General features: G+C 37.7%; 1 protein-coding gene across 2 annotated transcripts in view; it reads right to left on the minus strand.

Annotated features, from left to right (window-relative positions):
* Positions 1 to 15,936, minus strand: part of TBC1D22A (TBC1 domain family member 22A) — a 642,021-nt gene that overhangs the window by 242,129 nt on the left and 383,956 nt on the right. For both annotated transcript variants that reach the window (XM_089684779.1, XM_089684788.1), the window contains exon 11: positions 2,983 to 3,110. In XM_089684779.1, the coding sequence (XP_089540905.1) occupies positions 2,983 to 3,110 (128 nt within the window). The remainder of the gene's footprint in view (positions 1 to 2,982; positions 3,111 to 15,936) is intronic.

Raw genomic sequence — 15,936 nt, forward strand, 5'->3', positions numbered from 1 at the left:
GTAGAGCTAAGCAGCCACAGCACTGAGTAACAACAATGGATATTGATTCTAAAGAAAACATGTGTATTTTTGTTGCACAGAAAAAAATATATATTTTTTTGCGGGGGGGGGGGGGGCGGGGTTGTAGCAAAATTGTCGGTTTGCTGCATGGCATCACAGCAGTAGCCAATAGCTACAGGTCTACAGGTTTTGTTGGTGGTTACGAGTCAACAATGATGATGTGCACCAGACAGGTGCAAAAGCATGACGATCAATGTCATTAACAACGGAATCCAGGAAAATCAAGGCAGTATTATACTGTATCATTTTACTCATGTACTTTTCATCCCCTAATGTGGACACCAAGACTTCCCTATTTCTTTTCAACTATGCCACCATCATCGTGGCCCAAATCAAGTTTGTTTTAAAAAGTCAAACTTGTTTTTCCAGATGCAGTCTGCCCAACTATTGCCCTTCCAACAGCACCACTGCCTGTGGCATAAGAAGCACCAAGAGAAATTAACAATCTGTTTTTTTCTCTATATTGGCAATTAGGTTACAACAATCCCACTATACAACCTTACGCTGGTATAATTATTTATTGTACCACAGATTTGGTTATCTGCAAATCTTGACTGGAAGTGAACCAGCAAGGCTCATAGCAAAATCAGTCTTACACAAATGAATTCATTCTTCCTTAATTGTGATCACAGCAGTGAGTTAAATAACATCTGTCTAAACAATGCACAACATCTCCTTCACCAGGAAATGCACTGCACATGAGTTCTAACACAACAGCTCCTGTTATCAATAAAAAGAGAGGCGCTAGGAGTAGGGAATCCCTTTTTACTGTTTCACCTCTCTCTTATCACAGGACCCTCTTTTTTTATCTAGAATTTAAACTAAAATGACTCACATGCTTTAAATTTTACTGAAAACAAACAGTAAGTGCACATAAATACAATATATTTTCACAATTCACTTCCAAACATGTATTTATTTTCACTTTCAAGCTATAGCCAAAGAAAGCATAATGATCATCCATGAAATTATATCAGTACCACCCTCAAGACAAGCTCAATCTGATACCACCTTCCTTGGGAGGCAGAAAATTTTATGTGCAATTTGCCAAGCTATGTTATCTCGTTTGCCCAGAGTATTCCTACAAACAGCACCTTGGAGACATCCACTACTGGCTCCGTGCATTTTAATACTATATATAAATTACGCCAACAGCTCAACAACAGCTTAAGCTTTAAAGAAAAAAAAATCTAAACTTCAAACTGTTAAGTATGTCTCTTACATACTAGTATGTATAGCCAACATAGAAATATTAGTTAGATGCTCATGTAACTTACCATGTTTGTATTTTTTTAAGAACCAAAATATTCATTACTACATGCAAAAAAAAATTCATGGTTTTCAATCAGCAAAAAAACAGACCAATGCATTCAATATATACAGTTAATGGTTAGATGTAGCTTTGGTTCTTTACATAAAAGGTATTTTTTGGATAACCTTTAAAATGAAAATACAATTTTTTGGGGCCAATTATATTGTATTTTAAAAACACCAGTACATTTTTAAACTGATGGGTTTTATTTTACATTTATACATGACAAGGGGTTCCAAAAAGAACAGCAATAGTGATTCCCTTTTAGGCACTAGGCGTTTCTGAATACTTTTCCCCTGACGAGAGAAAATCAGCATTAAAAATATGACTAAAGCCATGTATAGATGCATCAAGCATTTGGGCATTTATCTATTTCATTGGCCATAATATTAATTTATTATGGCCATTAAAATGAACGATCAAGCACCAAACACGCCTAAACATTTACATGCTGTAGGGCACATTGGGTGTTTGTTTTTGCCCAAACGCTTTTACTGAATGTAATTTTGGTGCATTAAGATTTCTGTCCCTAAACACCCATGCTTCTAAACATGTGTAAACGCCCATGTGTGCATGGACACATAGCCTAACATAGCAGGGTGTTTAGGGGCAGCAAAAAAAAAAAAAAAAAAAAAAAAAGTCAAATGTCTGTAAAATTGGTGTTTGACAGTTGCAGAATGCATGAGACCCATTACGAAAATGTTTAAATTTTAACTTGGTGTGTGTAAACAACAGGCTTTTAACAACACAAGGCCAAAATCTCAATCTGCTGAATGGATACAAGATTATATAATATTCATATGCAAGTTTAATTTTTGATCTGGACAGTTGTTACGCCATTGCCTCTTCTCAACTAGACATCTGACATTCTATGACCAACTTAAGGCAAATAAAAACTATAAAACTAAATTTTAGGTCTTGAAAATGTACTTTATGGTCTAAAGAAATTACTATATTTCTTTAAAAAAAAATTTGGCACAATGGCTAATTAGGATAACTTTAGCTTGCTATTGAAAGTTCACATACTTTACACATAATGTCAACCTAGCATGCATAAATTAAAGGCTAAGTCCACCTTTTGGGGACAAAAAATTATAAATGCACCCAATTTATTTTAAAAAATGTACATGTATTTTTTTATTTTTACATAGGAGCCTACAAATCATTGAAATCACGATCAGTGGATCATGGATACAAGGCACAGGCTTCTGCAGACTCTCACTGCAGTCGCTGGTCTATATCGAGGTACGAACCTTCGATTAGAGGGCTGGAGAGAGTGTCAATGATCTACACAATTGTGTTCTATTGTGAACCCTGAGTCCTTTGACATGAGCCTAACACATGCAATAAAAAATAGAAAAAACAATAAAAGAATAAAAATAAGTGAATAGCAAAGCAAGGAAATGGCTAAGACCCAAACTGTGTTAAAACATCAAGCTGTTATGGTTTTTCAAAACATAACATATCTGCATTGTTTTAGACAAGATGCTATGTAGATATGTACTGTTTTCACGTCAGGGCAACATGTAACAAAAGGAAAGGCAAACTCTAGAGCAGGTGTTTGTACACCTGATATTAATAGCAATGGGTCACCTGCTGCTCGGACTCACCTGGTATGTATCCCACAGCCTGATGGTACACCGCAGGGGGATTTCTCTCATCAGAAGATTATTCATCCAACGGAAAGCAAATTGCAAGTATTCAACCTCATACTGATGTAAGTGTCTATGTACTTGTTCTGAAAACAAGAAGAAAGCCACTTGTTACATCTCAAGATACTTCACATTACTACATACTAATAATATATTGAATGAGAACCTTCAAGCCAATCACAAACAATATTCCCTGCATATGCTTTTAAATCATCATGTCTGCGGTACTAGCATTTATTTTCAGCACTGGGTTCGCATAATCTAATTCAAGTCAGGCTCACATTAAATTGGAAAATATTCAAGCCAACTCAAATTAAATAATATGCTGTAACACAAAAAAATAATAGATATTTAATGCTAAAATCAACATAGCTATACGTGAAACAAATCATAGAGTACAATGTTCAAGGTTGCATGAAAATACCCATTTGTTAACTAAACAATATGCCAGTTAAACTGGGTTAGTGTTTAAATACCACATTAAAAGAAAAATAATGCTGTTACATATCATGACCTGTTAAATGCCTGCTCTCATTTTATAACTGTTGACTAGTAAAATTCCACTTTCCTCTATCACTATTTGTACTACACAGTATCTCACAGAAGTGAGTACACCCCTCACATTTTTGTAAATATTTTATTTTATCTTTTCATTTGACAACACTGAAGAAATGACACTTTGCTACAATGTAAAGTAGTGAGCATACAGCTTGTATAACAGTGTAAATTCGCTGTCCCCTCAAAATAATTCAACACACAGCCATTAATGTCTAAACCGCTGGCAACAAAAGTGAGTACACCCCTAAGTGAAAATATCCAAATTGGGCCCAAAGTGTCAATATTTTGTGTGGCCACCATTATTTTCCATCACTGTATATCTTGTATAATAATCACTGCCTTAACCCTCTTGGGCATGGAGTTCACCAGAGCTTCACAGGTTGCCACTGGAGTCCTTTTCCACTCCTCCATGACGACATCACGGAGCTGGTGGATGTTAGAGACCGTGTGCTACTACACCTTCCGTTTGAGGATGCCCCACAGATGCTCAATAGGGTTTAGGTCTGGAGACATGCTTGGCCAGTCCATCACCTTTACCCTCAGCTTCTTTAGCAAGGCAGTGGTCATCTTGGAGGTGTGTTTGGGGTCGTTATGTTGGAATACTGCCCTGCAGCCCAGTCTGGATGCTTTTCTGCATGCACGTTTTTGACGTATTTTTGATGCATTCCAGTGCAATTTTTTTACCCCCTTTTTTCGTCACCTTAAATAAGGACATGTGTATTTCACTGCAATTTTGGTGTGTTTAGGTGTGTTTGGTGCATTTTCTATATGTTCTACTGAGTTATAGTATTCAGTGCAGAGAAAATGCAGCATGTTTTTTTTCTGGAACTGGAACACACTGGAACTGACCACACTGGAGTGAACTATGCCACTGGAAACAATATACCTACTATGCATGTGATTTTGATGCAGAAAAAAATGCACTGGACTGCATGTGGTGTGAACCAGCCCTTAGGGTTGGGATCCATGCAAACACAGGAAGAAAATATAAAAAAAAATCATGTAGACAATATCTGTGGGGACAAAAAATATTCTCCAACTTTGAAAGGCACATTGATGGACCGCCATGCTCTTTTGAAGTTTAAAGAGTTAGTTAACCTTTACCAAAAAACTGTCCATGCCGGTAAGAGGGTATTTGTAAATAAACACAAACTGTTCAGCTTTGACTAAAGTTGAATAATGCTCTTGTTATAGGTGCAGGCCATGTATGTACCTCATAAAGCCTGACTGGAAAACTCCTAGGATGTTGAAAGGAACTGTTCACCTACACCATTGCAGGAGTGAGCTCTCAAACTGTAAGGTCAGAGCTACTGCATCAGGGGAGAGAAAAAGCATGTTATGGGGTTTGAATCAGAGAAAGATCTCATTCCTGTAATGGTGAAGGTGAACAGTAATGGCTGGGCCTCTTTTAGAAATGTCCTAGCAACATACTGGGAGTTTTCCAGCCAGGCTTCATGAGGTATGTAAATGGACTACACCTATAGCAAGGGCATTATTCAATTTTGGTCAAGCGAGCTGCACAACTTGTTTTCATCTACAGACATCCCTTATCTGCATAGAGAGTGTTTGGCAAAAGTGAACTAACTCTTTAGGATAAGTGGTGCAGCCATTACCCTACAGTCACCAATACGATATGCAGATTATCAAACCAGACCTTCATATATGCTTCTATAGATCATATACAAAGTGCTTCCTAGGAAATTTAATGGAAAGGTTTCCAAGAGGGAAATGTGGAGGCTTCCATTATTGATGTCTCATTCTGTAAGTTCTGATTTTCTGGCTGCCATGCTGACTCTCTAGCTTCAATATTCTGAGTCACTAACCTGAAACAAACAAAACAAATTCATAGACAACGCTGTCTGACTTTTCTTTGACTGTCCTTACGTACGTACTTGTTCTAGTGTATCAGAAGGTATCGAAGACAGATGGTCAACAAAACATTCAGGCAGCTAGCATTTTCATAGGGTGGTGAGCAAAGGCAGCCCCCATGTTTTGAAAAGCTTGTTTTATGACTTGTCCTCCTGAGGATTTACCCCCCCTTCCTGACCAGGCCATTTTTTTCATTATGGCGCTGCGTTGCTTTAACTGACAATTGCACGGTCATGCAAAGCTGCACCCAGATGAAATTTATGTCCTTTTTCCCACACATTGAGCTTTCTTTCGGTGGTATTTGATCGCCTGTGCGTTTTATATTTTTTGCGCTATAAGCAAAAAAAGACCGACAATTTTGACAAAAAAAACAATATTTTGGACTTTTTGCTATTAAACATATACAGTAAAAATTTTTTAAAAAAAATAAAATTTTGTCATAAATTTACAGCAAAATGTATTCTGCTACATGTCTTTGCAAAAAAAAAAAAATCCCAATACGTGTAAATGAACTGGTTTACGTGAAAGTTATGGCGTTTACAAATGGCAGTATAGCTACTGGGATTTTTTTTTCTACTAGTAATGTAGACAAAACAGTCTTCCTCCCCGTCAGTGATTGTCGGTAATCATCGGGCGCCGGCGGGTAATCACCGGCCGGGACCTGGTGATTGACATCCGCGGCCGAGTGGGTAGGCGTGGGTAGGGAGCATGCACCCCTACCCGTAAATGCAAAATCACGTATATATACATAATTTAGCGCACCTGTGTCGCTGTATAGCAGTTTATCTGCTATACGGTGGCAGGTAAGTAGTTAAAGTGAACAACCTACAGAACTATGAAAATAAATGTTTCAGTTGCACATAAAACCTATTAGAAAAGTGAAAAGCCCCTTTAAATGCTGGCACAACAGTAAGATCTTGGAATGAGCACAGTGCTGTAGTGTTAGGATACAAGATGAAGGGTACACTGTAGAGACGGTCTGCACTTGTAACTGGAAGATAATATTTGTGGCTATAACTGGTATTTTTCATGCCCCATAAGTGTTTTGTCATTAAAATGATCACTTTTCTTACTTTAAAAGACCCAATGACAGTCATCTTGAAATTTGATTGTTGGGTTTAAGTATTATCATTTCAAATGTGAGCACTGTAAGACTCTAAGATTCACTAGCATTTAAACAATAATGAATAATGGTCCACTAAACCATGAGCATCACTCGCCAGTTTTATTGATCAAGAAACGCAATGGCAAGTGCTGAATGAATTCATTCTTCCTTCTTGTAAGTAATTGTGAGCAGATGCACTTTCGCAGATAAAGGCAATTTGGTTAGCAATAATTCTAAATTTAAATTTTCCAACTCACTAGAAATAAGCATTTGCACATAATGAATGAACAGGCAAATGTAATTATTGTCATCTATCAAGCAAAAAAATATTTTTCATAAAATACTTATGCAGCAGTTTATGATAATAACATTATACAAGAGAGAAAGGCAATGATAGCTCTAATACTGAAATGTACACGGCTTAAGCAAGTGCCATTAAATACATTTCTCAGCACTTTGAACATTTTGCAGTCATATTTTCCATCCGCTACATGTCACCTTGTTTCCATGGGGATAAATGATGCCTACCAATGCTGTTAAGAAGACTAATTATCACTGTATATCAAACAAACCAGTTGCTTAAACAGGACAGCTATTTGTTACCGTGCTTTTAAATGGTACTGAGTTGGATATGCAAAAATAGCTGCTTGGAAAAAAGGATAGCAGTCAAATTGTCATTATCAGGCCATTAAATGAATGAAATGCCCCAAGGCTCCAGGATGATGTGCCACAATAACTCATATAGGGCATATAAGGTACAGGCAAAAAAATTACCAAACATAAATAAACGATGTATCACTATTTAATTTCTCTTAAACATTTACTTTCATAAACTGATCCCAGTTAGAAAAGCAAGCACAGGTTCCTTTAAAGGCTATGTTCACCTGTGAAAAAAAAAGAATACATAAATGGTACATGTTGCAGGAAAAAAAACACCCCATGCATTTATTTTTGTTTAACAGGAGCCTTCAAAAAATTGTACCTGCGATTAGTGGATCACAAGTGCAATGTCAGGCTTCTGCAAACACTTCCTTCAGCTCTTTGCTTATACCTTTGTACAGGCTGTCAGTTTGAGAGCTGAAGGAGGATTCAATTGGCTAGGAGTGCACAGATTTTTACACTCCTGGTCCGCTGGGAACTACAAATCTGTTTACCACAGTAGCTTGTAGTTCATCCTTTCACAGATGAATGTATTAAGCGATTGTGTAGGCAGTGACCTGCACGGCCATACCAATTTAAATGTGACAATGGCTGCAGGGGAGAAGGAGCCCTGCCCAACTGGGGGGCAGTTTGAGGGTTGGAGAAAGGGCATTTGCACCATGTTACACCCTAAAAACACTATAAATATGGTGCAAAATGTTAACTAAGCCTGTAAGATTTGGACGTGCAATCTGCAGCACATTTACACATAGGTCCAGGGAGATTGACTAAGGAATTTTGTGAAAGAAATAAGAAAAGCAAATATAATTGCAATTTTTTTGCAGTAAACCAGCCTATAAGGAGAGTTCAGTTTCAGGTGGAAGGCACTGCCTTGCCTTCTTATTTCTGGGGTTTCCAGTGATAGTCAAGTCCTTTCTTACCTTGCCACTATATAATCCAAAATGTTTTAAATTTGGCATTTTTCTGTTTTAATTGCAATTCAGTTTTAAATTATTTGAAAACTGGGAAATGCAGCATTTTGGAGGCATATATCATCATCTCTGGTGACATGCAGGGCACAGTCACTATTTCAGATGTAGTAAACAACTGCCAAAAGGCCAAGTACAAGCAGAACAATCACCAGGCTGATACAAATACAAACTCTGAATATCAACAGGAACAGTTTTGTGAAACAATTAGACTGTGTACAACATTTAGTGCATCCACAGTACCGTAGGTCAAAAACTTTCATAGACCTTTTTGATAAACATACTGCATTTAATAAAAGTACATTCATAAATGAATAAAATCTGCCCAAAGTATACAGTATAGCTACTAAAAAAACACATAGGTTATTACATTTCCCGTCGCTCTATCTGGTGTCTACAAAAATTAAACATGCCTCCTATTTTTAAGGCCAAGTACAGTATATGTGCATAACTGTACTTCCGGTCATATTTAAAATAATCAATCAACAATCCATCTAGCCCAATCAGAACACACTATCTGATAGAACATCTCATAATATTTTGATTTACAGAGCAGCAGATATACTTTGTGCCAATATTTAAAGCCTTGTTTCACAAGACAGGGAAATGTGCCTTTCACTTATTTTTCCACTTGTGCTACATTCTTATAGAGTATATGCAAAATATGCAGTTTCTATGACCTCTACAGCCTACTCCATAGCTTCACACATTTCACTTGGAAAAAATAATTGTCTTGATTTATGACTGCCCGGTACTTAATTATTTGCAAGCACTACCCTCCAACATGACTTTCTTTTTAAAATAAATACTGATGTCAAAGCATGTATAGGTCCCCTAGGTACTCTTAAATGTTAATTATGTCTTCCTTTCAACACCTCTTGCTTAGTTAGTGTATTCCAAAGCACCTGAATCACTCAAACTCAGGAAAAGACAAATCATCCTTTTTCTCACATCTGTCACAAGTAGCTTTGCTCACTGTCCTTCACATAGCAGGGTAACCTAAGCTTGGCTAACAGGGTTCTGAATATCTACTCTACATTTCCAGCAAGGCCATTTTTAAGTAGCCATCATTTTTTGACAAAGCACAAACCATTAATTCAAATGTGCTTACAAGGTAGCCAAGTTTCCATACCACTCTTTCATGAACAGCAGCAAGATGCCAATCTTCCAGTATCTGACATGAGAGTCAGACATCAAAAAGTGTATATATCCAGTAATTACATAATAGACCATAAGGTATCATACCGTATAATTACAATAACACTTGCTAAGATCAAACCAGTGTGTGCAAAGGGCTAAAAAGTACTCCAGCAGGTTTATAAAGAAGGATTAGAGCTTGGCAAAGAGCTTGTCAGACAGGAGAATACCTAATTATACAGTACATTATGCACTGCATACAGGGCTAATATCCTAGACATAAAACAGTTTCTCTAAATGTACTCTTTGAGAACAATACTCACACCAAGCTCAGATATACATAATTAATATAACAAAAAAGTGAGTTTCCAAATGTTTCTGTTTTTATTTCCAGTAACATTTGTGGGAGGAAAGTAAGAATATCTTCCCAAAATTACATGATCTTAGTGTATTCCAAATGCCCACCATTAAAAGAGAAGTATGTTATTTCTTTTTTTTTTTTTTTTTAATCATACTTACCTAGGTGGATGCAGCATCAGTCCGATGCTGCATCTGCCCCCCCGATGGCTCTTTGGTTGAGAACTGAACGATCACATGACAGCTGATTGCAGAATTCTCACAGCCGCTCTGAGCAGAGAGCGGCGACCGTCAGTCACCGCTCTCTGCTCTGGCACCACCACCACCTCCCCCCCCCTCCCGTGTTCTCTGGAGCACTGGGCAGTGGAGGGGGAGGAAGTGGCTGGCTCAGGATCTCAGCAGATCGCAGAGAGGCTGAGCCAGGTGCCACTCCAGACTCTGGGGTGTATCCTGACTTTAAAATTGGGATCTTTCCAAAGGCTAGACTGGCTGAGTGATATCAGCTGACAGCGGGCTTCAGCCTGCTGTCAGCTGAAACCGGGTCACAGGTGCAGAACAAACTGCATTCCTGTGATCCATGGGAGAAGTACAGCCAAAATAGTTTTGGCTGTATTTTTCCATTAATCATGAGATCTTACAATAAAGCGGTCATTCTGTATGCAAAAGCTTGGACTGTCAAAATTCTGTGGATGAGAAATACAGCCAAGAATATTTCACAAAAGTGGAGAACTTGGTAGAGTCTGTACACAGTGACCAGTACTACCACAATTTCCATCTTCTCAGATTTAAAATGTAGCAAACAAAGTAGACAATTTTTTTCCATGGCACAAGGTTAGAATCTGTCTTCAAATGTCAGACAACCCAGAAGTAATATCAGACAAAAGACATTCTGATAAATTACAGGATAGATAGATTGCCAGACTGAGGCTGGCATCAGGACATCCCTGTCTCATGGTCCTTCAAAGTCATGCAGATTTTTGTACTTCTATACATGTCTTAAACAGAAAAATGGCAAGTTACTTTGTAGCTGGGAACAGAAAAAGGCCCCGGACACTGTGGGGTTGATTTACTTAAACTGGAGAGTGCAAAATCTGGTGCAGGTTAGCCAATCAGCTTCTAACTTCAGCTTGTTCAATTAAGCTTTGACAATAAAACCTGGAAGCTGGTTCTAAGTAAAGATGCACAGTAATTTTGCACTCTTCAGTTTTAGTAAATTGACCTCTATGGGCAATAGCACCACTTCCTTCTCTTATATAAAATCTTATTTTTAAATAAGCATGCATACCGTGGTGCTCACCTGAACTTACTTAGTATTCAAGAAGAAAACCACTAACCTATCAAAAGAAAGTGCCTCAATATGGAATGCTTTACATGCATATCACTTGTATTATACCTATTGTATACCAATATTAATAATACCAATGGATGCGTATATTATAACTTACATGTCTACTTTTTACAAATGCCTTTTCGAACATAACAGCTTTTCAAACACAATTTCAATGAGTAGACATATTTGTAGAATATATGCTGCATTTGTAGAAGTGCAAAACCATTTACAGATTGTTCCAAAGAATGGAAAAGGTATTATAATATCCAAGTAAATAGAAGCCTTTCCTTCCAGTTACCCAGTTTGAAATTAGTATGTGTTAATTCCAAAGTAATGTGATCACAGAAGCTGCTGGCTTACATAAATGAAAAGCTAACACAAAGGGATTACTGAATATAATTTCTTTATTGGTTTATATTAAAATGTGCAATGTACAAAGGGTCTTAATCGCACAGCTTTTTATAACATTATGATATCACCAATTTGTGCAATGGAAAGAGAAATAATGTAAAGCATCCAACTGGAAATAAATGAAGAATGGCACTGAGAACATATGTGCACTTGCTCTGAGGCAAGAATTATGAAAGCTAAAGACAAACAAATAATTGTCAAACAATTAACTATTCCTTAAAATATGAAACTCAAGTATGACTGGTTGCACATATGTCAATGAACAGCACATGCAGGCAGCAAAACTCTGTGTATAGAATGTTTGGCACATACAACACTGTTACAGTATATGCTGCATTTAGAGAGGTATTAGGGCCAGTTCACACCATGCCTGCGCATGAATCGCACAGAAACACGCTATGAGATTCAGACCTCATTCAAAACACACTCCCTTTGCGATCTGCAGCATGTATCAATTGAAAGCTAATGACTATGCGATCCAGTTTCAGTGTATTTTAAAAAGTAGTACATGCACTACTTTTGGTGCAGTGTGATTTGAGCCCATTCCAAATGATGGGCAGCACAGTGGCTAAATGATTAGCACTTCTGCCTGGCAGTACTAGGGTCGTTGGTTCGAATCCCAGCCACGGCACCACCTGCCTGGAGTTTGCATGTTCTCCCTGTGCCTGTATGGGTTTCCTCCGGTTATTCCGGTTTCCTCCCACACTCCAAAGACATGCTGGTAGGTGAATTGGCTCCTGTCTAAATTGGCCCTAGTATGTGTATGTATGAATGTAAGTTAGGGACCTTAGATTGTACGCCCCTTGAGGGTTAGGGACTGATGTGAATGTACAATATATATGTAAAGTGCTGCGTAAATTGATGGTGCTATATAAGTACCTGAAATAAAAAAAAATAAATTGCACCACACAGAACCACATGCAAAATGCATGGGAAGGCAAAGTGTGGTCCTGTGCAGTCTTGGTGTTAACTGGCCCTTAAACCCCAAAACAAACATTTATTAAAATACAGCTCATTAATGTTTTTTTTCCCTTTAAAACCCTCCTATCATTTTCAGCCAGGAAAGCTGCCATTTCAGCCTCTGTTTGATTTCTAACTGCTATGATGATGCACATGTGATCAATTATGACACCAGCCATTTGATGGTTTGATAGTTTGGTTGAGAGCACAACCAATATGACAGTTACATTCCTGACACATGCCAGGAATTAAACAGTTTTTTGAATCTTTTAAATCGATGGGTTTAGTTCCACTTTAACAAACAAAGCTGTCTAGACAGCAGCAGTTAGAGGGTTGAGACAAACCATTTAACACTGAAAGGGGTGATTACAATGGTCAGCTTTTATTCATTTATATAAAACTTTTTTCCCAAAGGAGAAAACAACCATTTGCGGTTAAGCGGTACACCCCACTCACATCAAGCCTAACTTTGAAATTGTGCGACTTACAGTGAAGTCGCACGATTTCAAAATCGGGGGGACATGCTGACTTCAGGTGCGATTTGCAAGACATCTGACACAGATGTCTATGCAAATCGCACGAAAAGTAGTGGATGTGCTACTTTTGAAATCGATGTGGCTCCCACCAAGTCGGAACCGCACCGAATTGACCAATGTAATTGTGGACAATAGGGTGTGACTTGGCATATGATTTGCAAATAGCATGCTAAGCCGCACCCAGTGCAACCGGGGGGTTGTTTCAATTTGTTAACCAACTCCATGTAAATTCATCTGCTAGTCTAACACTACCCTCTCCCCAGGCTGAAAATGCTGTTGTCTAATGGGGTTTGCATTACTACTTCAACGAGAATGCAGAGGAAGTATTGTAAGATTGACTCCTAGATTGTAAGCTCCAAGGAGCAGGGCCCTCGAACCCCTTGTATATTGTATTGTATTGTTATTGTACTGTCTCATGTATTGTCTCCCATTATAATGTACAGCGCTGAGCAAACCGTTGGCGCTATATAAATACTGTATAATAATAATAATACTATCTGGATCACCAGGTAAACAGGGAAAAAAAAAGCCTAAAAATAAGAAATAATACAAAAACTATTGAAGCCACTGCATATAAGTAGTGTACTATGCAATAGAGTACACTTTACTTTTGTTTTTGGGTTTAATACAACTTTAAGTTCCTATTATAATGTGTGACATTTTAAAAAAAAACTGTTACAGAATCAGGCTGCATTTATGGAAAACTTCTATTGGAGAAATGTGGAGGCTGTCATTGCACATTGTCTGAAAATGCAGGTACTGGTTTGCTTTAAGAGTACTCTTACCTCTGCTGGCAAATCACCTTTGAGAAGCATTAGCAAAAAAAGAGGGCAAAATGGCTTGAGTTATAACATAATTTGTAAAGAAATTACGGAAGATCAAAAGGCAGCAAAATAAGAGTAGTTTGGACTGTTCAATCAGCAAAAAAGAAGCTATAATGGGCTCTAGATTTATCTCTAGATTTATGTTATTACAATACATTATAGACTATTAAAGTTAATATCAAAGGAAAAATCAAAAAGTAAGGTGAAGAGTACGGTGAATAAAACTATGCAGAATACAGCACTAACATTGTATAAATCTAGCCAGTATAAGCTAATTCCATTTCAGTTTTATAAAAAAGAAACATTTGTTTTGGTTGCAATCAATACATGTACATCATAAATCAATATATGTATAACAGTTTGGTATATTTTGTTAGAAGACACACTTCAAAAGGGAATATTTTTAAACTGATGCTAAAAATCTTTTGTGCTAAGTAAACATAAGATACAGTCAGCAGTAGCTGTCTTTGTCCAACTGATTCGAGAGAGAGGGACACATCTCTGATTCAGCTGTGCAATTTCGGCAGCTGCGATTGCAGGGGAGAATTTACTAAAGCTCAAGCAGACAGAATCTGGTGCAGCTGTGCATTGTAACCAATTAGCATCTAGCTTCAGTAACATCCTGGTCACATCAAAGCCGATTTTGAAATCGTGCAACTTACAGTGAAGTCAATGTCGGGTGACTTGCCAATTTGAGGTGCGATTTGCAAGACATCTGACACAGATGTCTATGCAAATCGCACCAAAAGTAGTACAAGCACTGCTTTAGAAATCGGTGCAGCTCCGTCCAAGTCAGAACCGCACCGAAATGACCGCTCTAATAGCAGACAATAGGGTGTGACTTGGCATATGATTTGCAAGTCGCATGGCATGCAAACCGCATGCCAAATCACACCTGATGTGACCGGGGTATTACTCTAGGTTCACACCTAAGCATTTTGCAGAAACCATGTTTTCACACAGTGTGTTTTTTGGAAAGGGTCAAGGACTTTTCTAAACGCAAAACGTTGCGTTTTGGTTCAATAGACTTCAATGAAGATGCTGCAGAAATGCATGTAGTGTGTTTTTCATGCCCCTTTGACATATTTTATTCTGCCCAGCAACAAGTTGGATAATAAAAAAAAGTAAAATTCATCAAAAACGCATGTGCAAAAATGCAAAATGCACCACTAAAAGCATTGAAGAAATGGATCAAATGCAAACTGCATAGATGTGAACCTAGCCTTAAGCCTTACAAATAAATATAGAGCAGCCAAAGAGAGTTCAAGGGGTGGGATTTATCAAAACTGGAGCATTCATAATCTGGAGCTGCTGGTCATGACAACTAATCAGTTTCTAGATTCAGCTTGTTCAATTAAGCTTTGGAAATGAAAGACAGAAGCTGATTGGTTCCCATGTACAGCTGCTCCAGATTCTGTCTGCTTCAGTTTTGATAAATTCCCCTCATAATGTTTTCATTTCCCCTGTCACACCCTCTAGCCTCTTTATGCAGGCGTCACTAATGTACAAACTCTACCTTACTATGAATCAGTACATTGCTGAAAAATAATTTTGATCAATAACGTGTTTTCAAGAATATATACTCAACAGCTAAGCAGTATCTATAAAACAAATTCTTCAAACATTGGTGAGTTTATGAGTTGGCAGTCTGCCTACAAGCTTTAATTTGCATAATTTTAACAGCAAATAATTATTGACAAGAGCATTAAAATGGCATTATGCATTTAAAAATCTTTAGGAAAGTTTCCATGTATTTACTAGCACTGCTGTTTTAGTAGGATTGATGTTTTTAAGATGTTTATGGACCTATTCTAACACAGAAAACAATTTTATGAACACTTCTATAAACATAAAGTAATACAGGACAAATAATCACACACCATATAAAACTTGTAGCAGTTTATTAATTTAAACTGGATGTTACTATATGTGAAAAAGTCTAAAATAATTACAAAAACAAAATGTTTGCTTAAATGTGTTGAGTTTCCTCTCCACAGTGCTTATGTCTCCTTCCTCTAATCAAAAGCCCAGCCATGCAACTTTGTCCAAAAAAACTTAACAAAACATACCTTTCTCCAGTGATGTTGGGTCTGGTCTAGTGACTTCAAGGGCCCATTCCCTAGGGTGTGGCGGACCAGAATTGATGTGACGGCTTTCTGTCAGGCATATCCGGAGGTGGTGAGAGCACCATGCGGCA

The sequence above is a fragment of the Staurois parvus genome, unplaced genomic scaffold (genome assembly GCF_062004578.1).
Source record: "Staurois parvus isolate SC_StPar_1 unplaced genomic scaffold, SC_StPar_1.0 ptg000019l, whole genome shotgun sequence".
NCBI classification, from domain to species: domain Eukaryota; kingdom Metazoa; phylum Chordata; class Amphibia; order Anura; family Ranidae; genus Staurois; species Staurois parvus.